This window comes from Brassica napus, chromosome A6, assembly GCF_020379485.1.
Source record: "Brassica napus cultivar Da-Ae chromosome A6, Da-Ae, whole genome shotgun sequence".
NCBI classification, from domain to species: Eukaryota; Viridiplantae; Streptophyta; class Magnoliopsida; order Brassicales; family Brassicaceae; genus Brassica; species Brassica napus.
Genome location: NC_063439.1, coordinates 5421872 through 5449071, shown reverse-complemented (window position 1 = coordinate 5449071; position 27200 = coordinate 5421872). Strand labels below are relative to the sequence as shown.

General features: G+C 37.7%; 3 protein-coding genes, 1 long non-coding RNA gene, 1 other non-coding gene and 1 pseudogene across 5 annotated transcripts; 1 reads left to right on the top strand and 5 right to left on the bottom strand.

The window, feature by feature from the left end:
• Nucleotides 1-4537: 4537 nt before the first annotated feature.
• LOC106346537 lies at nt 4538-13393 on the bottom strand (annotated as a pseudogene).
• LOC125576048 lies at nt 7837-7943 on the bottom strand. The gene has a single exon (XR_007314582.1). It is a non-coding gene; the product is annotated as a small nucleolar RNA R71 (small nucleolar RNA).
• Nucleotides 13394-16460: 3067 nt separating the features above from the next.
• LOC106346536 (integrin-linked protein kinase 1) lies at nt 16461-19124 on the bottom strand. Its single transcript, XM_013785901.3, has 11 exons — nt 18539-19124; nt 18362-18436; nt 18109-18225; nt 17917-18011; nt 17702-17822; nt 17557-17636; nt 17399-17458; nt 17195-17316; nt 17015-17100; nt 16816-16931; nt 16461-16732 (listed from the first exon to the last, which is right to left on the bottom strand). Exons 1-11 carry the CDS (start codon nt 18842-18844, stop codon nt 16606-16608), a joined length of 1305 nt encoding a protein of 434 aa, XP_013641355.2. The 5' UTR covers nt 18845-19124; the 3' UTR covers nt 16461-16605.
• On the top strand, nt 18839-19595 carry LOC125610199. The gene is made up of 2 exons (XR_007340228.1): nt 18839-19044; nt 19390-19595. It is a non-coding gene; the product is annotated as an uncharacterized LOC125610199 (long non-coding RNA).
• Nucleotides 19596-19756: 161 nt separating this feature from the next.
• LOC106346539 lies at nt 19757-21408 on the bottom strand. Its single transcript, XM_013785903.3, has 5 exons — nt 20822-21408; nt 20466-20565; nt 20255-20372; nt 20083-20178; nt 19757-20000 (listed from the first exon to the last, which is right to left on the bottom strand). The coding sequence occupies exons 1-5, from the start codon at nt 21198-21200 to the stop codon at nt 19863-19865; spliced, it is 831 nt and encodes a 276-aa protein (XP_013641357.2). The 5' UTR covers nt 21201-21408; the 3' UTR covers nt 19757-19862.
• A 51-nt stretch (nt 21409-21459) lies between these two features.
• Nucleotides 21460-26976, bottom strand: LOC106346538 (ARF guanine-nucleotide exchange factor GNOM). Its single transcript, XM_013785902.3, has 3 exons — nt 26814-26976; nt 25566-26361; nt 21460-25224 (listed from the first exon to the last, which is right to left on the bottom strand). Exons 2-3 carry the CDS (start codon nt 26301-26303, stop codon nt 21616-21618), a joined length of 4347 nt encoding a protein of 1448 aa, XP_013641356.1. The 5' UTR covers nt 26304-26361; nt 26814-26976; the 3' UTR covers nt 21460-21615.
• Between the last annotated feature and the right edge of the window lie 224 nt (nt 26977-27200).

Genomic DNA, 27200 nt, shown 5'->3' with positions numbered 1-27200 from the left:
CAAGATCAACAAGAAGGATCATAATCATTTGGATGCTCACTTGGGTGACTCGGATCCGGGTAAACCGAGTCTCAACTCGGTGGTCTTGAACTTCAGATCGTCAACATGTTTATCCACATCTACTACACTTCTCTTCTCCCTACTTTGTGGTTAGCTGCTCGGTGAATCTTCCATTTCTCTCCTTGCAGTTCGTCTCCACCGTTAACTCACATACTTCACAACCTCAAACCTTTCTTCATCGCAAGCTCTCACATACGTTTTAAATCGACTCATTCGTTTATCTCACTGAGATCGTCCATCGAGAACAAGACTGAGGATAATAATTATAGAATTGTTTTTGAGTTAGATAAATCGATGACTCTATTATTCTCAGAGACATGATAACAGATCTGAATTTGATGGTGGAAAAGAAAGAGAGAGAGATAAAGAGAGAGAAGCATGAACTGTCATATTAAAAGATTAAAAATAAATATTATATTTTTATTTAGTTAAGTGTTAGATTCTAATTGTTTCGTGAGTTGGAAAGTGTAAAATGTGTATTGGGAAAAGAAAAAGTGTGTGAGGAGCATAAACTGTCCTATTGTGTTAATAAAAACTTAAAACTGCCTTGTGGTGTAATTGTTTCTTTTATCAACACCCCTTTATATGGCGGCTCAAGGTCGATGGTATTATTGTCATTTCAGAGAACCAAATTGAGTAAGTAGTTGATGGAAATGATTACATGATTCAGTCAAAAAAATGATTTCATGCAAATAATTAATCGTAGAACTATATATATATATATAATCCCTTTGTTGTATATATCGTAATCAACGTTGCATGGATCTATACAACGTAAACCACGTACGTACGCGAAAAAAATGAAAGAAAACTTTCTTTTTTGAAACTAAAATGAAACAAAACTTAAGAAAAAGGAAATACAAGATTGACAAGTTTGAGCAAGCCTTGTGGTCCAGTGGTAGTAGACGGTTTTGGATAGAAATATATTCTGGGATCGATTTTCTTGCTCTAGAAATTAAGTAACATTGTTTTGTTTATCACGGCTATGGATAAGTCCGTATAAATATCTGAAAGAGAGTCTATCGTAGACTACATCTTCTATCTGAAGATTAGATATGTGTCTTTAATAAACTTGAATTTAACTATTTTCTCACCAAAGAAAAGATTGAGAAGTTAGGGTTTATAAAAAAAACTTCTTATCAGGTCGTCAAATAGCTTGTTTTTCTTGACAACAGCCAGAAATAATTATAAGAAAAGGTGTGATTATTAATTTCTCAACCAACTAAATATGATACAACCGGGGCCCGGGAGGAAATATCATTTATAGACTTATAGTACAATGAGGAACCTCTAAGAATGTCTTCAATCTTGCCATAAACATCATTTTGGAGTAAAATATGCTCCAATTCCACTCTATTTTCAATTTTAAAATGGAATTATGGTTACGATTATTCTATTTAGAGTTGCATTTTTTTTATTTATAGAATGATCCTTTAAATTTTGAATGTTTTTATTTTGTACTTAAATGATATTTAAAAATAATACAAAATAATTATAATATTTTATAAGAGATTATTTAATAATTTTACATAAATTTGCATAAACTAATAAAAATACCAAACTAAACATAAAAATATAAAATAAATATAACATAAAATAAGTGATTTAATAATCCGGTAAATCATTTATGAAATTACCATGATCGGTGAAGTGTTGCCCAAACGATGAATATGTTTGATTTTAAAATTTTTCTTGCCAAATTTAAAAAAATCATGGATAACAAAAAACTCATTATTCATTATGAGATGCATAAGTTGAACATCTGTGAGAAAAATATATTATAGTACTCATTATTGAACCAAAATATTTTATATTATATATATTTTTATGATTTATTGTACTTTTAATAAGAAATGTTTAATTTAAGTAAATTATATTTTAAAGATTTTTTATAAACATAAGATATTTGGGATTGATTGGTAAGTTTTTGTAAGTAGAAGATGTTAGTAACAATTATTAATTAAATAAAGATAGAATTTTTTTGGAATATTTATTTTTAGAGTAAAAAAATAAAGTAATATATTAGAATAAAACTTACTATATTTTAGTATTGCATTATTCTAGAGTAAAATATGAAGTAAAACATTAGAGATGCTGCGAGATATTTGAGACTGATTCGGAGTCATGATAAATGTGACAGAAATGGTTATCTGTAAAATCAACACTAATAGTATCAGTATCCCCACAAGTTTTTAAAGTCCCATCGACAGCTGTGAAATTTATCCACAATGTTTCACATTATTGGAGATATACATGACTGTAAATTATATATTATATGATTCAGTTTCAATTATATTGATACATATATATACCCTTGGTTTCATTATATGTATATTTGGATAACTATCATAAATTTGCAATGTTAGTTTTGCTGAATAATAGTGAGGCGGATAGTTATTTGTTATTAAAAATTTGGAATGATCAGAAGCATAGACAAGTAATCTACAAGTAATCTACAAATAAAAGCATTAGTGGGATATGTTTAACAGTATCATTTTAAGATGAATGGTCTAACGAGGATATGAAGACTATTAGCATAGAATTTGAAGGTTACAAATTCGAGTTTCATTGACCATTAAATCCTTTCATGATTTTGCAGAGTATTAAACGAGTAGTAAGTAGTGACCCTACAACAAGCATAGTTGTGTTTAATCATACTAGCTAAACAAAAACATGAAGAAGAATACTAGCTAGAGGCAATAATTAGTTTCTTCTTTGACCAAATTAATTTGGCCTAGTGGTAAATGCACTCCAGCTACAACTTCTGCCACGGGTTCGATTCACTTTAACCATCTAACCGTGCTATATTGATAGATTAGTTGGGTAACCGTATGCAAAGCTTCATGGAAGTTGTCTTTGAACCTAAAAAGTTTTGAAATCCCAAAATCATCAAAAAAAAAAAAATAGTTTCTTTAGTTAATGCTCGCAAATCTGCTTTCATGTGGAAATAATTTAAAAAAAAATCGCTTTCATGTATAGTTTATATTATTAGCCATCCACTTTGACCATCACGAAACACTTAACAAAGGGGTTTCGCTTATGTTAATTTCACTATGAAGATTTTTCAGCATCCAGTTACATAATACCAGAATTGTTCTTACTAATCAACAATTAGTTTCTTTATTTAATCAACAACTATCTGTTGACCAATCTCTGAGCTGCCTAGATCCGATCGACCACACATCACCCATAATATTGGCTGGATTTGTGGTTTTCGTGTTTTTTTTCCTCCTCAGTCTTCATTTGGATGAGCGGATTATTCAGTCGTCACTTTTACCCCGGCTTTTACCACGCGAGTGTCGGGCACACCAAGCTATATTTTTTAGATTTTCGTTCTTGACTTTTAATTAGTCTAAGTCAATTATTTATATAAAGTTGGCTGGAAAAGATATTGTTTTGAGAGCATTAGTTCATTGGCTCATTGCTGAGTTACCATGTGTTGCGAGTTTTTGTTCTTGTCTTTTTCTTTTTGTTGCTAAGATTTATGTTCTTGTTTTTCTAAATTTCTAAGTCAATTATATCTTTCTTAGAAACTAATCAATAGCTGTAAGCCTGTAACAATCACATTGCCTTTATACCTTTGACATATGTTAAACGTAGAAAAAGTAGATTTGGTCTCATTTGTGTTGTTGTTAATATATATTCCAGTTTCAGTTTAATTGTCAGTGTAGAGTAAACTTTCCGTTTTAAAATAGTGTCGCTTTATAATTTTAATGCAAAATTTATGAATAATAATCTTTTTTTATTGGTTGAAATGGTTAGTTGTACCGGTAATGTTTTATTTTGTTTTGAAAATATGCAAATTAATTATTTTTTTAATTTATGTGCATAAAACTAAAACGGTAAATAAAATAAAACGTACTGAGTATTGTTTTGGGAGTTTAAAAACAAAATTTCTTGCAAAGCGAATAGACAAGTACAAGTTTCAAAACATAGAAAAGTATTCATCCAATATTTCCTTGACATTCAAATCAGTAATAATCAAAGATAACCCACAAACAGTGTTAGATGCCAGAAAATCAAAGAAAATAGTAAAATGGTGTAAAGCTGAACAACCCGAAAGAACCGCCGTCGAATACTTTAATTTATAGGGAATGTTTTTAGAAGAAAACAAGATGAAAACATAAAACTTCAGATGTGAGATGACAAAAAATAATAGTCTGAAAATGGTCAGAGGTTTGTAAGTGTGAGCTTGTTTTGGAAACAGTTATCTCATTAAGTAAAGATAAAAATAAGAACGAGAGACATACGATCCCTTCTTAATAAAATGTCCTAACTGTTGATTATAGCTCTCTCGGGGTCAATGTCTAGTAATTAAAATGTTATCCATGTTGGATATAGATTACATGAATCAACCAATTGTAAAACATTTGAGTGCTTTTCACAATCACATTTTGGCTTCTTGTGTCAATCATTCGACAAGTTCTTCATCGTGTTCTGTTGCGGGTCTGTATTGGCAACTCATTTGACTGGAAAGTTTGACAGAAACCAATTTATATTTTTAAAACTAATTTATAATTTACAGTGAATTCACTGACTCAATTTTATCTGAACGCCATAATCAATTATCAAAATAATGGAAAGCATTTGTCTACAAAATAAGAGTATATAGTACAATGTATAACATGGGTTCATTAGCTCTGTTCTTGATCAAAAAGAAGTATGATGAAGATTCTGCATGGAGAATTTATATCGATATTCTTCCTGAGTCAACTGACTCTACCATCTTCTGGTGGGTTTTGTCCTTGTCTGATCATCATCCATCATCAATATATAGCTTTCGTTATAATTATCAAAACTTAGTTGATGAAATGTCTTCTTCATGAAATGTCTCCAGTACAGGTCAGAAGAGGAGCTTGCTGAGCTTAAAAAGGTTCAATCATTTTACCCTTCTTATTTCCATAATTATATCCGATGTGGGACATTTATCCTTAATACGCCCCCTCGAGATGATGGTTCTTTGAGCGTCAATCTCGAAATGCTCGGGCAAGGATCGATGGGCCGACTTTGGGCTGGATCGATAATGGATCGGATTGGACTGTGTGGATCGGGCTCTGATACCATGTTAAGCTAGATGGGCTTCCAACCTAAAACCAATTGGTGCTAAGTGGAGTGACCCATCTATCTTATATATTGATTAGGATCCCTTCCAATATCCAATGTGGGACATTTATCCTTAATATAAACCACATGTGAGAGCATAACTGTTAAGAACGATTGACCACTCGTTAGGGAAACCAGGACGGATAGACTCACAATTCTCGGGAATGCTTCTCTTAGAACGGACAGTCTATGCTCGCTTCCATAAATCTCACCAGCTGCAATCTGTGTATTTTTATCGAATCCGAATGCTTTTAGAACCAACGCCACCTCCTCTCCTCTGAGACTATCTCCTTCTCTCTCCACCAGGGATATGTGTACCTAGAGAACACATAACGGAACACATGCGTTAACAACAAAACGGAAAAAAAGGACATAATCAAAACACCAGTTCAGGTCACAAAAGCAAACCTCATCTTTTTTAGCTCTTCCGCTTCTTCCTCACCGCAACCATGAGTGCAGCCAGAGAAAGCTAACATGTCCATCTCATATCTCAGATGCAAAGCGACAAAGGGTCCTCTTTGCTGTAGCATGCGGACTAGCTTAGACCCCAAGGCCTCAAGCTGTGTGATATCTTGCATATTTACACTGTTTTATCCATTCATCCATGAGCATTTTCATCATATAGATTAGGATTTAGACATGTTTAGGTTGCATTTTGCATACATGAGTCTCTATTAGGTACTGGAGTACCACATGAGGTTATTTGGAGCTCAAAAGAGGTGAAAAGGTGACCATTGGACGAACCGAGCATGGGAGCGACCTCCCGGAGCGACATCACGAAGTCGCTGTGTCCCACTTCTCAGAGCGACCTTCCTAAAGCGACGCCATGAAGTCGCTCGCGTTCTCATTACTCCGAACAGTCTTAGATGACCCTGGAGCGACCTCTCAGAGCGACCAACCAAGGTCGCTCCCGATCCAGAGCGACCCGTTGGAGCGACACACCAAAGTCGCTCGCGACCTCTCGCCCGGAGACACCAAAAATCGGCCCTGGAGCGACTTCCCGGAGCGACACCTGCAAGTCGCTCCGCGTTATTTTGCTGCCGAAAATCACGATTTCTTAAGGACCTTTTTGCAATTTATTTTGGACGTTTTGCACTTGGAAAAACCTATGTTTTAAACATCTTTTGTAGCCACCAGTGGCAGTTTATCTTTTATCTTTGGATCTATTGAGAAATACACAAGAACTCTCTTGAGAAGTTCATCTCTTGGATTTTGATTTGTTATGTTCTTGTGTTCTTGTTGATTTCTTATCTATTTCTCTACATGATTAATCTGAAATCCAATATGGGTTTAAGAGGAATCATGGAGATTAGTGAGTAATCACCTTTTGAATTCATGGGTTAGGGAGATTAAGGGTGATTAGGTTAGAGCTAGGATGTTTTAGTGTAGATCATTCATATTTCCTTGCTAGTAGAGTAATCATAATGCATCTTCTGAGTTGGCCACTCAGTTGTTGATCCTTAGGCATTTCTCACCCGAAAGGTGTTCGATGAAATGCCCGAGACAACTCTCCTAGGCTTTTAGTATACTTTGCCAAAGACATTTGTTGTTAAAGGTACTAAGATAGCTAATAGACTTGTTAGTAATGATTGCTTTCATATTATTCAACCAAAGACATTTGATGTTTGAGATATGTTAGCAAATGAGCATTCATCTAGACATAGAGCTTGCTTAGAATTGTGTCTAGGCTTAAGGTTGATAGTTTGATTGATCATTTGCCATCCTTAGTTCGATACTTGATCACCCAAGGTCTAATCCCTATGCCCATGAGTTCTCTTTTCCTTTAGTCAAGAAAGTATCATTCTGTTATGGCTTTCTAGTTTTAGTCATAGTTTAAAACCCATCTAAATCATTGGTTGCACTTAGATTAAGTGAGTACTTGCATTCTCAGTGCTTTGATATCCCTCAGAACTGGTTCGACAATCTTTTATACTACAACATTTGTCTTAGGAGCCTTGAAAACTCCTAACATCAAATTGGCGCCGTTGCCAAATTCTGAGTAGATTTAAACATTGAGATTTAGTCACTTGCTTGAGAATAAGTCATTTGTATTTTCTTTTGTTACTGATTCTCTTTCTTCACCTCCCTTTACTCTACAGGTGTATGAACTTGAGGAGCAGGGGTCCATCAAACCTAGTTCCAAGAGCTGCAGACATTAGAGCTTTAGAGAGAGAGTGTGCTAGAAAGAGAAGAGAAGAAGAGCAACAGGCTCACTTGCAGAGATTGGATACTGATATGGGAGACATACCTCAGGATGATGCTGCCGCCAATGGAGCTAACAACGTTCCACCAAACCAACAGCGAGCAGCTCGACCCATTGGCACTTACGACCGCCCCAACATTCATGGTCATAGATTGGGAATCCGAGCACCAGCTGTAGCAGCCAACAACTTTGAGATCAAATCAGGACTCCTCAATGTGATCGAGAACAACAAGTATCATGGCTTGGCTCTAGAGGATCCATTTGATCACTTGGACAGGTTCGACAGCTACTGTGGGTTATCAAAAACCAATGGTGTGTCTGAAGATGCCTTAAAACTCAAGCTATTCCCTTTCTCTTTGAGGGATAAGGCACGTCAGTGGGAGAAGTCTCTACCCAGTGACTCCATCACCACTTGGGATGATTGCAAGAAAGCATTCTTGGAGAAGTTCTTCTCTACTTCAAGAACTACTAAGCTGAGAAACGAGATTTCCAGCTTTCAACAGAAGAACTTGGAAAGCTTCAGTGAAGCCTGGGAGAGAGTCAAGGGCTACCAAGCTCAATGCCCACACCATGACTTTTCTAAGGAGAGCTTGCTGAGCACATTCTACCGTGGTGCTCTTCCTAAGTACAGAGCCAGACTGGATACAGCTAGCAATGGGTTCTTCTTGGGGAGAACTGAGGAGGATGCAGAAGAGCTGGTTGACAACATGGTAAATAGTGATGCAGTCTACAGTGGAGACCACGACAGAGGCAGTAGAACAGATGATAAGCAGACGAGGAAAGAGATCAAAGCTTTGGAAGACAAGATCGACCTACTCATTGCTGAAAAAGCAACCCAAGAGCAGCTGAAGTTTGTTGGTAACTCCAAGCAGGAAGATCCACTTGCTGTCAATGAGGTTGAGGGTTTGGAAGGTCAAGAGGAGTTGTGTTTCATCAACAACAATGGTAGCTGGTACAAAAAGGAGCCCAACTTTCAGTACAACAACTACCAACAGAAATCCTATCCAAACAACCAACAGAGTGGCTATCCGCCAAGAAACAACCAGCAAGGCAGCTATCAGCCTCAGCAAAACCCCTCGTCTGGTTCCTCTGCTCCTCAAGAGAGCAGCACTGATACCTTACTGAAGCAAATCTTGGAGTCTCAGACTAGAAGTGAGAAGCAAGTTGGTTATGAGTTGAAGAACCTTCATTCCAAGATTGATGGGAGCTACAATGAGCTCAACAACAAATTCTCACACCTTGCTTCTACAGTCAGGAATTTAGAGAATCAATTTGCTTCCATAAACACTCACCAGAATCGCCAGCAAGGATCTCTACCTGGAAAGTCTGACCAAAATCCCAAGGAGGCCAAAGCTATCACCCTTAGGAGTGGTAAGCAGTTACCTCCTAGAACCCTCACCAAGGATGCTGAGAAACTAGGTGAGAGGGTTGCCATCAACATAGATGATGAAGTGGTGATTGTTGATGAGAAGATCAATGACGAGATCTTGGAGAAGATAGTGGAAGCCAAAGGTAAATGAAAGGTTGGAGAGAAGAAGAAGACAATAAAGGATGGTGAAGTTGTTACTCCAGCAAGTGAAAGTTCTTTTGTTCCTCCTTCCTATGAACCCAAACTTCCATTCCCTGATAGATTCAAGAAGCAGCTGCTAGAGAAGTACAAAGCTCTGTTTGAGAAGCAAATGAGTGAAGCTCAGGTTGCAATGCCCATCATCGATGCTTTCATGTTGATTCCTCAATACAACAATTTCCTGAAAGATGTTGTAGCTGCAAAGAAGAAGGAGATGGAAGGCATGATGATTCTTACCCATGAGTGCAATGCCATCATCCAGAGGCTTGATGTTCCAGAGAAATTAGAGGATCCAGGAAGCTTCACACTACCTTGTGCTCTTGGACCTATGGTATTTGAGAAAAGTCTCTGCGATTTGGGAGCTAGTGTCAGCTTGATGCCTTTGTCTGTTGCAAAGAAGCTTGGATTCACTCAGTACAAGAAGTGTAGACTCTCTCTGGTGTTAGCTGATCGTTCAGTGAAGTACCCTGTGGGCATCTTAGAGGACCTCCCTGTGAAGATTGGAAGGTATGAGATACCTACAGATTTTGTGGTGCTTGAGATGGGTGAGGAGGCTCAAGACCCATTGATTCTAGGAAGACCATTCTTAGCTACAGCAGGAGCTATTGTTAATGTGAAGGAAGGCACGATTGATCTCCATTTGGGTAAAGAGAACATCCTCCACTTTGACATCAAGAGGAAAATGAGGAAACCAACTGTGTTCGGGCAAGCCTTCTACATTAAAGAGATGAACACTCCTGCTGATGAGCACCTTGAAGAGTTACCACCTGAGGACGACGAGGAGGGAGCATCTCCCTCTACTCATTCCCTATAGAAGGTAACCCACCACACTCCCCTGTATATACCATTTTATTTTTGCATATTAGTCTTCTTTTCGGTATCTCTCTCTTTACTTGACGACACAGAGACTGTGTAACTCAAGTTTGGGGGAGGTACCAAGTATTTGATCATGTTTGCTTTGATGTTGTTTCATTGAGTCATGCATGGCATACCTATTTGCATAGATAAAAAAAAAAAATCAATCATTTAGTTTGCATCATTTGCATTTTTAGGAGAGTCTAGAGCATATAGGTTGCATTCACTTGCATTGGGAGCAATGATTTTGAATGCCTTGTAAAGAACACTACGTTGCACTTGACTAGCTTTTGCACCTCTCAAAAAGACTTGTATGTTTCGAGCCTTGAAAACTCTTCCTGAAACTTGTTGATTGCTGAAACTCAGTCTTTGAAGCCAACTACAACCTTATTTGAACTGAACGAACTTAATGCTTCTTGCTCATGGTCCCTTGTGTACTGAGTCATGGCTATACACACTTGAGTTGTCACATCTTTTATACCAATCTTTTTTGACAAACTCTAGCGGTAGACCACTCCCAAAACCTTTTCCTCCTTTTAAGCTTTCATTGTTTGATGAGTGAGGCCTTTTTCGGAAAGTCTTACATGTGCATAATGTTGAGAGTATCGGGAACGACAATGCTTGATCTTCATTCTTGCTAGATTGGACACTCTATTGTCTAGTTATAGGTGGGGGTGAGTTGTGATTATGATTTGGGAGAAATGAAAAAAGAAAAGAATAGACTCTTTGTGCTTAAGTGAATTGTTTTATTGGGATAAGTAGAGAAGCCTCTAGCCCAAGTTTTGAAAAGTCTTGGCCCCCAGCCTAAAAAAAAAAAAAAAAAAAAAAAGGAGAAAGAAAAACGAAAAAAAAGAGAAAAGAAAAAAAAAAAAAAAAAAAAAAAAGGGGGCTAGCAAAGTTGTTAAGAGCTAAGAAATGTTTTGAGGTTGCGAAAAATCCCTTGTAGATTTCATAGAGAAAGAGTTGATGTTCTTAGGATCTTTTGGTGAGTGATGTGAGTTGGATTTGACATTGGGAAATGATTGTGTGATTTGTATGTTTGGGAAAAGGGTAGAACAATGGAGATTGAGCATTGTATGCATGAGTTGGTCCCTTTCTTAGATATATTATGTGCAATGTCAAGGCTACTTGTTTTGAGAGTAAACCACCTTAAAGATCATATGTTTTGAACCTCTTGAATCACTTGAATAAAAGTCTTCCCTTACCCAACCAAATGACTTGGACCAACTGACCATTTGCAAGAATTCACCTGATGTTTTGTGCTTAATGAATGTGAGAGTTGGTTGATTTGAATGTGTGGATGCTTGATGATGAGTGTAAGAACAAAAAGAGTTAAGATAGGCCTAGAGAAGCTAGAGTGTAATAAGAGAGTGTGCTAGTTGTGTTTCTTTTGGCTATGTGCTCCCTCCTTCAACCTCTCTCCCTATGAGTTCTAGAAAGTTCACTTGTGGACAAGTAAAAGAACAAGTTTGGGGGAGTTGATATCTTGCATATTTACACTGTTTTATCCATTCATCCATGAGCATTTTCATCATATAGATTAGGATTTAGACATGTTTAGGTTGCATTTTGCATACATGAGTCTCTATTAGGTACTGGAGTACCACATGAGGTTATTTGGAGCTCAAAAGAGGTGAAAAGGTGACCATTGGACGAACCGAGCATGGGAGCGACCTCCCGGAGCGACATCACGAAGTCGCTGTGTCCCACTTCTCAGAGCGACCTTCCTAAAGCGACGCCATGAAGTCGCTCGCGTTCTCATTACTCCGAACAGTCTTAGATGACCCTGGAGCGACCTCTCAGAGCGACCAACCAAGGTCGCTCCCGATCCAGAGCGACCCGTTGGAGCGACACACCAAAGTCGCTCGCGACCTCTCGCCCGGAGACACCAAAAATCGGCTCTGGAGCGACTTTCCGGAGCGACACCTGCAAGTCGCTCCGCGTTATTTTGCTGCCGAAAATCACGATTTCTTAAGGACCTTTTTGCAATTTATTTTGGACGTTTTGCACTTGGAAAAACCTATGTTTTAAACATCTTTTGTAGCCACCAGTGGCAGTTTATCTTTTATCTTTTGGATCTATTGAGAAATACACAAGAACTCTCTTGAGAAGTTCATCTCTTGGATTTTGATTTGTTATGTTCTTGTGTTCTTGTTGATTTCTTATCTATTTCTCTACATGATTAATCTGAAATCCAATATGGGTTTAAGAGGAATCATGGAGATTAGTGAGTAATCACCTTTTGAATTCATGGGTTAGGGAGATTAAGGGTGATTAGGTTAGAGCTAGGATGTTTTAGTGTAGATCATTCATATTTCCTTGCTAGTAGAGTAATCATAATGCATCTTCTGAGTTGGCCACTCAGTTGTTGATCCTTAGGCATTTCTCACCCGAAAGGTGTTCGATGAAATGCCCGAGACAACTCTCCTAGGCTTTTAGTATACTTTGCCAAAGACATTTGTTGTTAAAGGTACTAAGATAGCTAATAGACTTGTTAGTAATGATTGCTTTCATATTATTCAACCAAAGACATTTGATGTTTGAGATATGTTAGCAAATGAGCATTCATCTAGACATAGAGCTTGCTTAGAATTGTGTCTAGGCTTAAGGTTGATAGTTTGATTGATCATTTGCCATCCTTAGTTCGATACTTGATCACCCAAGGTCTAATCCCTATGCCCATGAGTTCTCTTTTCCTTTAGTCAAGAAAGTATCATTCTGTTATTGCTTTCTAGTTTTAGTCATAGTTTAAAACCCATCTAAATCATTGGTTGCACTTAGATTAAGTGAGTACTTGCATTCTCAGTGCTTTGATATCCCTCAGAACTGGTTCGACAATCTTTTATACTACAACATTTGTCTTAGGAGCCTTGAAAACTCCTAACATCACTGTAGAGTGAACTTAAGTCCCTGGAAGTTCACACGACACCTGAGCCTCTGGAGTGAGAGAGTAAGACCATTGTTTGAAGTAATAGTTATCGTCAGACCAGCTAACAGGAGGCATTTGGAACATTTGGAACATTTGGTAACCATACTTGGTGCTAAACCGTTTAGGAAGCCTCCTAAAGATCCGAACTTCATCTCTTAATGAATCAATAAAGTGTCTCACATCAAAAATATCCTCAAAACCACTGCTACAAACGAAACAAAGGGATGGATTAAGATTACTATAGAGCTACATGAGAGATCCTCTCCTATTCAAAGTACCTAGGATCAGCCCAAAAAGATGTCTTGTCAAGCTCAGGAACAACGAGAGTGAGGTTCAATAGCCTAGCGACAGCCACCATGTCACAAATCTAAAACAACATTCAGAAAAAAAAAACATCAAAATCCGAAAATTAAAGAGAGAGCAAAAGAGCAAGTAAACAAACCGCGGATCGCATTTGATTCAGTCCACCGTTACACGATACAAATAGAACACCATTGCTTGTATAATTTCCTGCAAACACAAAAAAAAAAAAAATCAATTTTTAAAACAAAACACTCTAATTAAAGAAGGAAACAAATATAACTCTCTAATTAACTGACTCAGAGGAGGTGGTGACGGTGAGATTAATAAATAAACTAGGTGACTGGTCCGCACCCTGTGCGGACCATAAAAACATGATCGGTCCGCACTCTGTGTTCTCTCTCGGTCCGTATTTCACGAGAGGGAACACAGTAACGTTAGTATGAAGAGGCAGATATTGTGTGTATGTATAATTGCAACGTCATAAAATATTTTGTGTGTTTACAAATATACTTTCATTCAAAAAATGGAATAAATAGTGTATAGTTTTAGAAGTAACAGATTTTATATTATCATTAATTAGAATTGTATTGTATATGTTTCGTAATTCTTTATTTTAGGTGAATAATATTATTTTTCCATAAACAATAAACAAACATTTATGTAGACATATTAAAAATATATAATAAAAATCAAAATATTATCTACAAATAATATAAATTATGAAGTACATTTCTCGATAAAAAAATAAATTCAATTAGAAACTTGCAAAAAATTAAATAAATTGTGTAAGCAATTTGACGGGTTAACATTATTTGATAGATTTATAAATTTCTAAATTTTATTGAACATGAAATAATATTAAATTGACATACCATCATCGGTCTCCTAACTCATCACAACCCATCTAGCAAATACAAAAAATAAATAATTGCAACAGTTTATTCATTTTAAAATTTGTATTTGAAAAAAAAAGTAGATTAAAATTATGTACCGTGACTACAAAATATTCTGAAAAACTTGTTTGTAGACAACATTCAATATTTTTGTCTGCGGCTTTCCTTCTTTACCTGTTATTAGGATTTTTAATCCAGATCTCGACTTAACTCTTGAAAGTGAAACTTTGCCTTGCATTTTGTAAGCATTTTATAAATTATTTTAAAATTATGATAAATTTATTCTTTAAACAACGATAATTTTAAAATAATATTAATAAACATTTTTGGATTTTGTAATATTTAAAATAGTTATTATATAATTATATTCGAACATAATTCATCAAGTAGAGTATAAAACTATTATAATTATCTTATATAAAATTTCGTTCATTGTAATTTATAGTTTATAAATACTAAAAGTAATAAATAAAATATTATTAATCTTTCTATAATACTTCCAAGGTAAAGTGGGTGGCAGAGTCGATGAAAATGGGTGGCAGAGTCGATTCATCAAGTAGCATATAATACTTCCAAGGCAAAGTGGGTGGCAGAGTCGATGAAAGATGAAGAGCCTTTGCGTCTAAACACATTTTTCTTAGCACACAAACAGCATCGTCGTAATACCTTAATAGTATAAGAGAAGAGATTTGTGAATAATACTTTAAAGAATGAAAAGAGAATGTTTGTATTTTAAGACCTTGGGTGTCTCACATATATATACAGTCGATTTATTTCTCATATTAATGACGCACAATATTTTGCACAATAAATAATGAAATCGTTTAAAGAAAGATATTAAATATGTATTGTCAAAAAATGATTTGCATATGATATGATTTTAACTTGCGCAAGTAATCCATATTAGAAAGGTAAGTTATTAAAAACAAACAACCTAATTAGAAACATTAAAATATTTTGTAAGCAATGTAATAAATATGATATCAACATGCGCAAGTTTACCGTTAGAATAATAAGGAAAGTTTTTAATATTTGTCTTAATTCTAAATCTTGCCCAAGGGTAAACTAAATCGATAATATTTAATGATTTCAACTTGCGCAAGTAATCCATATTGTGAATAAGTGATTTTCATATTTAATGATTTCAACTTGCGCAAGTAATCCATATTAGAAAGGTAAGTTATTAAAAACAAATTTTCTCAATAAGTTATTTGCATATTTAATGATTTCAACTTGCGCAAGTAATCCATATTAGAAAGGTAAGTTACTAAAAACAAACAACCTAATTAGTAGGGGTGGGCACCCGAACCCGATCCGAAAATGCATGTCAAGTTTTTTATTTAAAAAATTAACAAAAAGTTACATCCAAATTTTTTTTTAAAAATAACTAAATTAATGCCTTTTTAGTTTTAAATTTTTATGTCCAAATCTATTAACCATTCAATCTATTAAAAATAAAAAATTAGTTAACTGAAAGTTATATTTTTAAATATAAGAAACTTGAGAAATGAAAATTTTAATTTTTTTTTTCAAAATCTAAATATCTGAACTCGATCTGAAATAACCGAATCCGAACTAAAAATACCCGAACCCGACCCGAAGTACAGAAATACCCGAACGGGTTCTACACCTCTATACCGAAATACTCGAAAATCCAAAATACCCGATCAGAATCCGAATGGATACCCGAACGCCCACCCCTACTAATTAGAAACATTAAAATATTTTCTAACCAAATGTAATTAATATGATATCAACATGCGCAAGTTTACTGTTTGAATAATAAGAAAAGTTTTTAATAATTGTCTTAGTTCTAAATCTTGCCCAATGCTAAACTAAATTGATAATTATTATCCCCTAGCTATATATGGGCTTAACGAAATCGACAATAGTTTTGGGCTTGTCTACATAAGCGATTGATTAAAATAAATGAAAAATAAAATTCAAAAAAATCGACCAATAGAATTATAACAATTTTTCTGACAAGCTCTTTATTATTTTCCGGATAAAAAGAAGAGAAAAAAAAAACAGAAATAAAAATATATATTCATTACAAGATTTCTAACTTTCAAGTATATTCACATGTGCTAATAAGGAAAGGAAGATGACACATTTTGGCCTTTTTGATAGAGTTGTCACTCGTCAATGGATTCACCAACCCGTACTTTCTTTAATTTCATCTATTTATTCCACTAATCACGATTCTATTAAGTGTTTATTTAATCTCTTTTAATCCACACTCTTCTTTGGTTAACATGCATGCACACATGTGTGTGTTTTAGACATCATTGTAAAAAAGAAGTAAAACGAAATCTTGAAACATTCTCTAGAATTTGCATTTGCAGTTGAAGACTTTCTTCGAGAAGAAGAGAGACTCATCTAGAGACACATTACCATATATATCTTGAGGACAGAGACTTTTAGTTTAACACACAACTGAATTCATTTTGTCAAAGCATCTTCTTGTTACTCGATTTTTCAGAATCAGACATGTATCTTGTCTGATATGATCTTAACATCTCAGTGACTTGCAAAACTCAATCCAAATCCATGGAACAACAAAAGCTTCTTCTTTTTTTGTCACACCCTTTTTTAATCTTTACTTTGAATCAAATGAGAATAAACAATCTTTAAACATAGAATAATAATAATAAGCAAACATAATGTGTTTTCAGGAGGCTGTTTTGTGTATTTATGAAGTGAATAAGCCCCAATGGTGATCTGATGGGAGAGTTTCCTTGATCTTATCAAGTCTCTTGAGGATGTCCAGAAACGATGGTCTCTGGTTCATGTCTGCGTCCCAGCATTTCACTATTAACCTGTGAAACAATGAAACTTGATTATTAGATTACCGGTAGACTAAAACCAGTGCATAGGGGACACTTGGGAGTTTTTTGCTTACTCTCTTAAATCAGGTGTGCATCCTTTGGAACGGAAAGTAGGTCTATGTCCATCTGATACATGTTTCGCTGCTTCATATGGCTCGTAGTTCGCAAACGGTGGCTCTCCTTCAAGCATCTGGATACAATGTGGTTAATCAAATTAAGGTTTTAAGATTTTCTTTAACTGTGGTTCTGTTTAGTTAAAGATTGTTAGTGTACCTCGTAAAGTATCATTGCAAAGGAGAAGACGTCGACTTTCTTGTCGTATTTTCTATGCTTGAACACTTCAGGAGCCATATACCGGTCTGGTTTTGTTGCACATAGGGGGAGGAGAAGTTAGAAACAAAAAAAGAAAGACGAAGAAGACACACGGTTTTGAGACTATAGAACAACACTTACAGCTTCCGGTTTCGCCAGTCATTTTGTAGACATCATGAGAGTTTTGAACCTTAATGAGCTTACTAAGCCCAAAGTCTCCAACTTTTAAGTGGTCTGCACTCGAATTCACCAGAAGAACGTTCCTGGAACACATAACAACCGGTTTTAACAAATAGCAGATTTAAAGTAAAACCAACGAGCTATATATGAAGCAAGTTTGATTACCTCGGTTTAAGATCTCGGTGAATGATAACATTAGGCTCATTGTGAAGATATGTCATTCCTCTGTTAGCAACCAATTAAAATTTTAAAAAATTCACTCAGTCAGGCCATGTATAAGTTTTCACATAAATATCTCAAAATGTTAAAGATTTTCAAAGTACCTAGCGATATCCAAGGCAAAGTTAACAGCAGTTGCTGGAGTAAGACCACCCTTCTCCTTGAGGTACTGGTGAAGGTCTCCCTGTGAAAAAAAAGTAGATGAAATCATTTTGAGTTAACATTGCAGATAGTGAAAAAGAAACTTACCCCGCGTAAGTACTCTGTGATTAACATAAGTGGCTTTCTTTCGGTTACGGCTCCTAAGAATTGGACTATATTCGGATGGCGAAGCTTAACTAGCAAATCAACCTCATGCCTGAAGTCCTGACTGCATCACAGCAATTATGTAACAAAAGAATCTTAGGACAGACTAAAACTAAAACTCATCAGCTAATATCAAAAGAGAGAGATAAGGAACTTACATAACAAGTCTATCATCTGAAAGAGAAGGAAGAATACGTTTGACAGCTACTGGTGTTCCTCTCCAATAAGCTTTCACAATCTCACCAAATGAACCCTAACAGAATGTCACCAAAATCCAAATTAGTCCAACTAAACTCAAGACAATGGATCACCTAAGATCAAAACTTAGGCTTCAAAAAGAAAACACAAACCTTCCCAATCATGGCGGCATTAGAGAAATCAAGCTCAGCAGGTTCAATCTCCCAGTCACACTTCTTTGGAATTGGTGGTGGCACAGGCTTTGGTTCAAAGTGACTTCCGTTTTGACCCTGCGTACACAAATTCAATCAGCCACACAGAGAAAGTTCCTAAATTTATTGCAATAATCTTTTTAATATTCCATAGCAATTTTTCTACCTTAAAGGAATAAAAGTTTATAACTTTGATATTCAAAAAAAAACTCACATAAGATAAACCGCCATGAGATTTCAATAGCTCGATCATTTTCTGCTTCCTAGCACCTTCTGCATCAGCCAGAGGCTTTCAAAACACACACACACACAACAAAAGTTTTAGATCAAACATGATAAAGAAGAGATAAAAAGAACCGAATTAAAAAATTAATAAAAAAAAAGAGCATACCGTGTTCTTCCACCTGTCCTGAGCGTTGACATCAGCACCAAACTCGATCAGACATTTGACGACGTCGATCCACCCATGAAGCGACGCCACGTGGAGAGGCGTTCGCTTGTCGTAGTCTCTGGCGTGAACCAGAGACGGATCTTCCTCCAGGAGCTTCCGGACTGCGGCTGCGTCGTTCTGGTGCGCGTGCCACAGGATCAGAGACGTCCTGCTCACGCGCGCCTTCTCCTGCTGTTTGTCGTATGCCGGTGCTGGCCCGCCGCTCGTTTCGCCGCCGTCTCCAGCCGCCGACGCTTCGGAGCTCATCTCGGTGAGATTATTGAAAAGGGGTGTCGATTAGATCGAAAGATGAGACTTCGTTGAGTGATTGAGGGATCGATTAGATCGGACAGAGAGAGGGAGATGATGAAGCTTGCTGCTTTTGTGGTTCTGTCTCTTGTGTGAACGTAGATCACCTGCCGTTAACTTAGCCGTCAAGTTGGTGACTTTTTCCTCCGTCTATTTTAGTGAGTTTACTTTTTACTCTCTCTCACTAATTCCAAGGGATTATCATGTTGTGATTTTTAAAAGTTTTGACTTAAGAACAATTATTAATTCTAACTTGCATCCAGATTCTTTTTTTCTTTTTTTTTGCTAATATTTCCTACAAATTAGAACTTTACCTTATGAACTTAGTTAGTATTGAATAAAGGTGGTTGACAAAAAAAAAGTATTGTTTCATTTTGTCACCGTCTCTTAAAACTGAAATGATGAAGTAATCACCTTTGATTTTACCCTTAGTTATTATATCTCATCGAAAAGCTATGTAATAATTCATATAATACGATGTTATGGTCTTTGTGTGTGTGAAGGGTACTACGTCAACGATCCGGATAACATGGCATCACATCTATCTATCACATGACTGCTATAAATACACATGCTTATGCCTTTCACATCTGCTTTTATCATTTATTCAACCAAATAAGGTCATTACTTTACATGTTGAAAAATTCAATACATTACATGTTTGGCCAACTATAAATTACTCGAAATTGGTTGGCCACTAGCCATGAAACAAATCTCCGCATTAAATAGTTACACAATATAGTTGCCCAACTCCCTCTATATTCTTAAACCGGTACAGAAACCATCAACCCATAAACCAAACTGTCATAAACCGGATTCTTACTATGAACTTCAAAAGCCTTTACTGAGCAACTTAAAGAGAAGAATAAGAAAGCATCACAAGTAACATACATCTATTATATATACACGATTAATTACACTTGTTTATACAAGTTTCTTTCGGATAATTGTAAGTACTATTAAGATGATGTACAAGCTATTCATTGTCCCTCAAGTCCTCGAGAGAACGCTTACGGGATCCCAAATTACGCTCCAGCGTCTGTGGTGTAGGTGGTGTTCTTCCACGGCGGAATAGAACCGCCAGAGACCTTGTTTTCCGGCAAAGATCAAAAACCTATTCCGACAAAACAAACGCAGATCGTTGTCAAATGTATAAATCTAAAGGAAACAATGTCTATTTGATGTCTGAAGCTTACAGATGAGGCCTCAATCTCAGCCACGCCTTCACACCCTTTTCCTCCACCTTGTAGAAGATCACAGTATCGAACAGCCTCATTCACATCTTCGAAAACCTTTAGAGAAATAGAAAAAAACATAATCAACCTTTTTGCAGACGGTCTTGGAAGTGATTTCATTGAGAATGCTTACCAATACTCCATCTCGAACGTCTTCTACGAGCATATCAAACTTAGTCTCGGATCTGGACTGCTTTTTCTGGTTGCTGATCCTTTTAGAGAACAACAAACCAAGCTCTTTCTCTACTTCACTGTCATTCAATAATTGCCAAATGTCATGCACGCGTGAGGAAAAAAAAAAACTAAACTATAAAATCAGCTTGAGTGGAGTGATTATTTGGAACCTGTGGGTTGTTCTTGTTTTCATGGTGCAGATCTGGTTTTCTCTCTGTGTTAGTACATAAACCGGCTTTGAGTCTCCTCTCCATGGGTTAGACTCCAACACTGAGATTGTCGAGCGGAACAAGATCAATTTTAGATGTTCAGATGAACAAGTAATGATTTGCTTTCAATCTTGGAGATGATTCATATGATGAGAATGTAAAAAAAAGCAACAATTTTTGCTCATCATAGTTGAGCTAAAAGCCTTCTTCTCTAACTAAATCATCTATCAATACAGTGACAATGTTCAATTCCTCCTAATACAAAACTACTACAGAGAGAGCAAACTTCAAAGAAGGATTAGAGAGAGTATGTATACCGTCATAGCTGGTGGAATCAAACGTCTGCTCTAGTTTCCGACGCATGTCGTAAGCACGCGACGAGACTTGCCTCACAAACTCATCGGAAGTCCCAGGGATCGTACCGTCCAAGTGAAGCGCCTTCTCCACTTCCTCCCTTTCCTCTTCTTCGCCACCCTGTTTATCTAATCCTCCTCCTCCTCCTCCTCCGCCGCTGGCAGACGATTTACAGCTAGAGAAGTGTCTTCTTCTCGGAATCGAGATCCGTCTCCCTGCGCTGGAAAGGGGAGAACAGCGGTGGGGAGGAAGAGGAATCAATACTGATCGTGAAGTTGAAACGGAGATCGTTGTTGTTGGAGGTAGTATTATGGAAGTGGAAATAGATGCTATCGACTCCATTGATTTGAATGAACAGAACTTTCTTTCTTTCCTTCAATTTTCTCGGGAAAATCAGTGGGAGGAGACGTAAACGACTCAACGTGAAGAGACGAACCTAAAAAAAACTCGTGGAAGCAAAATAAAACAACTTTGCTGCTTCCGCTGATATTTTTTTCTTTGGTGGGGTCCAGCAAATGTTCAAAACCTTCTTTTTCAATCAGAGGGTCTTTGTTGAAGTAGCTCTTACGAAGAAGGAACAAAAATATAATGGGCGATTAATGATACAAATCTCTGAATTAGAAAACACGTATATATTACAAATAAAACATAAGCGACATTATACAAAATAGAATTCAACTTTCACAGTTGTTCCAAACAAAAGACTTTTAGAAACTCACCTAATGATCGTCATTTATAGAGGTCGTCCACTAACCAGTTATGTCGCCCCAGCTTCAGCAGAGGCTAAGCCATTGCTTTCATCATCACAAGGCTCTGCAGATTCTTGATCAGGGAATAGCTCCAGCCGCATAGACGGAGCAATGTTGTTAACGTGAAGCCATGTTAACTCCCATAAGCTATCTCCACCAAGTGCACTTCTTTGCAAAAGCACTCCTTTCGTCTTCATCACAAGCAATATGTTCTTCAGAAGCTCTGGTACCGTTTCTTGAAGCTTGTCGCTTTTTTTGCTCCGTACTTTCACTTTCATGTATTTCTCCATCCGGGTTAGGACGCCCAGCCATAGCTTGCAGAAGGTTGATAACTGAGATAGTTCTTGGAGTAGCTGAAGAAACACTTTGGAGAGGAGTTTGATTGCCAGCAGCAACGTTCCTTCCATGTTCCGGTAGTCTTTCTGTGACCCAGAAGCGATCTCGAGCAAGTCATCTAAAACGGTGAAGATTACTTTGTCAAAGCACTGAGACCACATGCTATGAGCTAGATTGATCCCGTCTACTCCGCCCAAACACTTTTGTAATGACTGCAACGCGTGGTTTCGGACATCCTCTCTCTGGTCTAAACACACTTTTCTTAGTCCTTGAACAAGCCTTAGCCACATTTCCCCGAAATCTTGTAAAGTCTTCGCAAAATCTTCTTCTCCCATGTTCTCCTTAGCCGTGCGAGCCCATTTAGCCAAATGTTCTAGTGAATCTCCCATGAGATCGAGGGCGCGGATAGACCGTTCGGATTGTCCCACACGGGATTCAGCAAACTGTCTTGCAGCATCAACACAGAGAACATAGTTGGCTGGATACAGGTGAGTTCCTTCAGACATAACAAAGGATACGGCATTAAATCCTGCTTCAGAAGCTTCAGGGTGCCTCGCTGTAATGGAGAGTAACGATGTTATTGTTCTCCATCCCGCCTGAGACCTAATGTGATTAGCATTGGCTTTCACAAGGCGGCTGACTTCAAGAGCAATATCCTCACAATAGGCATCGGCAACACGTGCATCCAGTTTCAGCACAAGCTGAAGAGATCTCAAAAGCTCATCAGCTAGGCTTTCTTTATAAGGAAGTAGTCTCTGGCAGATCCGAAGTAGACCAAATATAGCTTTATGCACTAAGTTACAGGGCATCACCGTTGACTGAGCAATGGTAGCTATGTGTTCATAGACGCCTTGCCATAGGAGAACGATCCTATCTCTGTTGTTAAGAGTGATTGCAATTAGCAATTCCAGGCAGAAAACTGCAGTATCCTCATCCTCTGGAGAACTACTTCCTTTTTGAGGCCTACCTGCAGCCCAAATGAGAGCACGCGCAAGCTGCAGCAAAGACTCAGCTTGTAGAAACTTGCTTTCGGTAAATATGCTGTCAATGTGACATTTCTGAATTGTTTGAAGTGTTCGCTGATGAGCCGCAAGCTGTTGCTCTGTAGGCTGTGATCTTGGCTCTTCTGTATCAAGTGAAAGAAGCTGACTAAACCTTCCCATCAGCCCGGAAGATCTCCTCGGAGTTCCCATTGCTTGTAGATGAGCTGAGGATAGGGAATTCGCAAGAGGCTTCCCTTGTCCTTGCTCAGATGAAAGTTCTGATTCATCAGCTGCATCAGTGGCTACACGAGCTGGCAGAAGTCCAAGTTTATGCAGCCGTAAGATGCAGTCCAATATGTTCCTCCAACCCGTACGAATATAATCTCCATATTTGTTTGCAATGGTAAATATAGTGATGGTTGCCATCCTTGCCTTCGGGTCATCACCAAATGCTAGAACCGGTTCATCAGCAGATGATGGATTCAACAGTGTTGTGAATTTGCAGAGAGACACAACCAGATCATCAAGCACATCTTCCAGATGATGGCAAGCAGAGATTTTAGCAATAGCCAAGAATCCATCAATGCATGTCTGGTAAACGTCTTCATGTTCTGCATGGTCAAAAACGACTGATATGGCAGCAATGGTTGGACCAGACATGATAGCAAACATATCGTGGTCAAGATAAGCCCTTGAATCAGCCAAAATATATGGAGCAGTTTTCTTGGATTTATGCATCAAATCAATCCAACGGCTGGGAGTCATCTCAGGAAAGCCTGAACCTTGTTCTGGAGTAGTCCGGATCTCGTTGTTGCAGATGGAGTGGTAAAGTTCAGACAAAAATTCTCGAGGGAGATCATTTCCTCCATTGATATGCCTATTGTTGCGAATAAAATCCTCTTCTGTCATCTTTTTCTTTACTTGAACGTTGTGTTGATCAGTGTTGAGCATGATAATAGAGTATGATAACACAAGAGCAGCATCCTTGTTAGCAAGAATCTCAGGAGACTGCATATAGTATCTCTCAGAGAACGCTTCAAGAACCCTCTGTATTTTCTGAGATTCTCCGGGCAACCTGAAAGTTTCCAAGAAGAGCCGGAGTGCAGTATCCAAATTCATGTACTGGAAATCGAAAGTCCCAGCAAACTCATTGAGAACCTGAACACAAAATTCGTCGTGATTCCCAAGAAAATCACCCACAAGGTTCTTATCAAGCCCGGCAGTATATCTGAAAAAGCAAGCCACACTCTGGGGATCAAGTTTGTCAGGCAAGAGATGTGTCCCTTGGAGAAACTCTAACCCCTTCTTTGGATCCCGGTTAAAATGATCTGCTCCAATCATTAACCTTCTCTTGATATATTTTCTCCTGCGGACAAATGAAACCCAGTGATTTGGATCACTGTAATTGTCACACTTAACCATCCAGAAAGGCGTGTACTCATCAAGATGGACAGGCCCTAAGTCTAAACCAGTCAATCCATTACTGATCCTCTCGGCCATTCCTTGAATAACAGCAATTAAGCCATCCAGCGCAAGAATGTGCATTGCGGACAAAGGACTGTTCACAGGAAATGTGCTCTTCGATATTAGATTAGATAGCTCCTCAAACACGTTGCTGCAAGTTATATCACAATCGAGATTGGCATACATCTCCACCATAAAACTCTTCTGCCTACAGAAGTTCACAAGAGCTTCCATAGCAACCTCTTGCTGCTGATACGAGGGCCCGTATTTTCCTTGCGCAAGCCTCAGAATTACACAGGAAAAGAATGCCTCAAGCTGCAGTTTGAGCTCAGTACGTAGATGTTGATACAAATTGAGAACAATGCTGCAAACCATCGAAAGAATAAGGGGGCTCATTGACAAGCCGAATTGCATCAGATTACGAAATAACTCATCTTGAATTAGGCTTAACAATCTTGGGTGATGGCGGATGGACGCTCCACCCAATTCAATGGCTGAGTTGATCATGTTCAACGCAAAGAGAGGCACATCTTCATCAAATGATATGGTATTTGCTCGGGCGCCCATCCCAACATGTTCGACCATATTTAACAAAGAGCATAAAAAGTGAAATATTTCCACCATACTAGGAACTCCGTATGGCTCTGTCATTATATGCAAATCGTATGGAGAAGCCGGCTTTCTGCTTCCAGGCCCAGCCGGTCCATCATCCATCAAACTTTGAGCACCAGATACAAAAGTTGCCACAGAATTTTCAGTATCATACTCGGAATTAGCATTTCCATCCTCCACTGGTTTAGTCACAATGGCATAATCATTGTCCACTCCAGCTTTCTGCGACCATGCAAAACAACATCACTAACGTATATATATATATGAAACAAGAGAAAAAGGCCTAAAATTCAGTATCCGTTGGGGAAATTCTTTTCCTAGTAGTGATTTTTGACTCGCGCTAGGAAAAATATAAATTTATGCGGAAAGAAGATGAGATTCTAAACAGTTTAAAGTCCTAAAGTAGGTTGCAGTCTTGCAGACGTATATCTATTATTCTCTGTAATTTCGTACTGAAGAAACCAAGCTATTGTCATGTCATTCTTAGCATCGTACAAGTAACGTGTATCCCACATTGACTTGAAAACAACCAAAAAGGAAATAACAAGAACCCAATATCATACCTCTTGATTGATGATTTCAGATCTGTTGGCAAGTGTGGTTTCCGTTCTGTCAACTTCTGGGAGATGGGAGAAGATACACCTCACTAGTTCATGCATCGTGTGGCGAGCTACACGTTGCAATAACTCACCTTTCATTCCTGATTGGTGGACAACACGAAAACAAGTGTTGAGGACAGTGCATACATGCTGATTGCTCAGCATAACTGACGCTCTATTTTTCATACATGCCAGAAGAACCTGAAGTATCTTCATTAGCACAACCTCTTCTGATGCAGGATCCGTCACCTCAAAACGGCAGCTTGTCACAGAATCAACTATCAAGTGCATAGCGTCTTCAATGTTTGTAGTATTCTGATCAATCACATTCAGACTTAGGATCTTGTAAACTGATGACAAAGCAATGCTGGTTATCGGTGCTCCAGTTTCATCCGACCGTATCACATCTAGAAAGGGCTGAAGATAGAGCATGGGACTGATCGTATGCCAAGGCTGGTTCCATGAGAACAACTGTTTCCTAAGAGCTTTAAGTGACTGAATCAAGGAGTGCTCTAGTTGATCCTCACCAGACATGTACCGACCTCCCCATCTTACATTTCTTCTCATAACCGCCAAAACAGCAGCGACTTCAGTATCGATCATGCATGCTAAAGTGGTTGTGTTGCTTGACTCACTACTCTCGAAGTCCTCAGGCTCTTCCTCAATGGCATTGATTCCAGAATGCAACTTAAGGCGGCCCATCTAATCTTCTGGCAGAGCCCAATGCACTTCGTTCCTCACTATCTCCCTCGCAAATACCCTTCACAAAAAGAGGGAAAACTCAAATCATTACTGGAAAAAAAAGGGAAGACTTATACTAAAAATGTTGTTATAAACAGATGACAATATACAATTCCAGAAATTAACTTAAAATTAATTCAGCTGACCAGTGACAGTATCATGAATCCAAACAAGATTCTGAAAACTATATTATCAGTTCTTCAGATTTTCAAAATCTCATCAAACACCAGAGAACTCGAACGCAAGTCTATCGCTAAATCTCGGAGTGTAAGCAAAAACCCCCATCAATGCGAATCGAAAACACGAAGATTACGTTCGATACTTAGATGAAATCTAGTTCAAATCAAAGAGGGGAATCTCCTGAGTTCAATTCTAGATTCTAGTGAGCAACACGGACTATCAATGCACGACGAGGGAACGATACAAACAATAGGAGTCGAAGAAGAAGCGAGATCTGTAGATTTTACTTACTATTTCTGCAGCGATCCAGAGATCTATCGCCGGGGCTCTGACGCCGAGAAACAGAAATGTTATTGAGGAAAGCACGATCGGAAGAAACACAATCTCGGGGGAGCAGAGGCCGAGGAAAGAGAGAAGAAAATAAGTAAAGTAAAACATGTGATTTTACGCAAACACCCCTCTATGGCCACGGATTATTTATTTGACCCATGACCCGATGTAAATGGGCTATAATTTAAGTGGGCCTATAGCAGGCTAATTGTTAAATGTCGATTTTATTCATGTGGGTGGGTCTTGATTATTCAACCTAAATGCACGGCTCTTTTTGGACTTAACTATATAAATTGCTTTGTTTTTCTGTATTAACCACTTTTGTCCATTTCGTAAAATCATATTAGA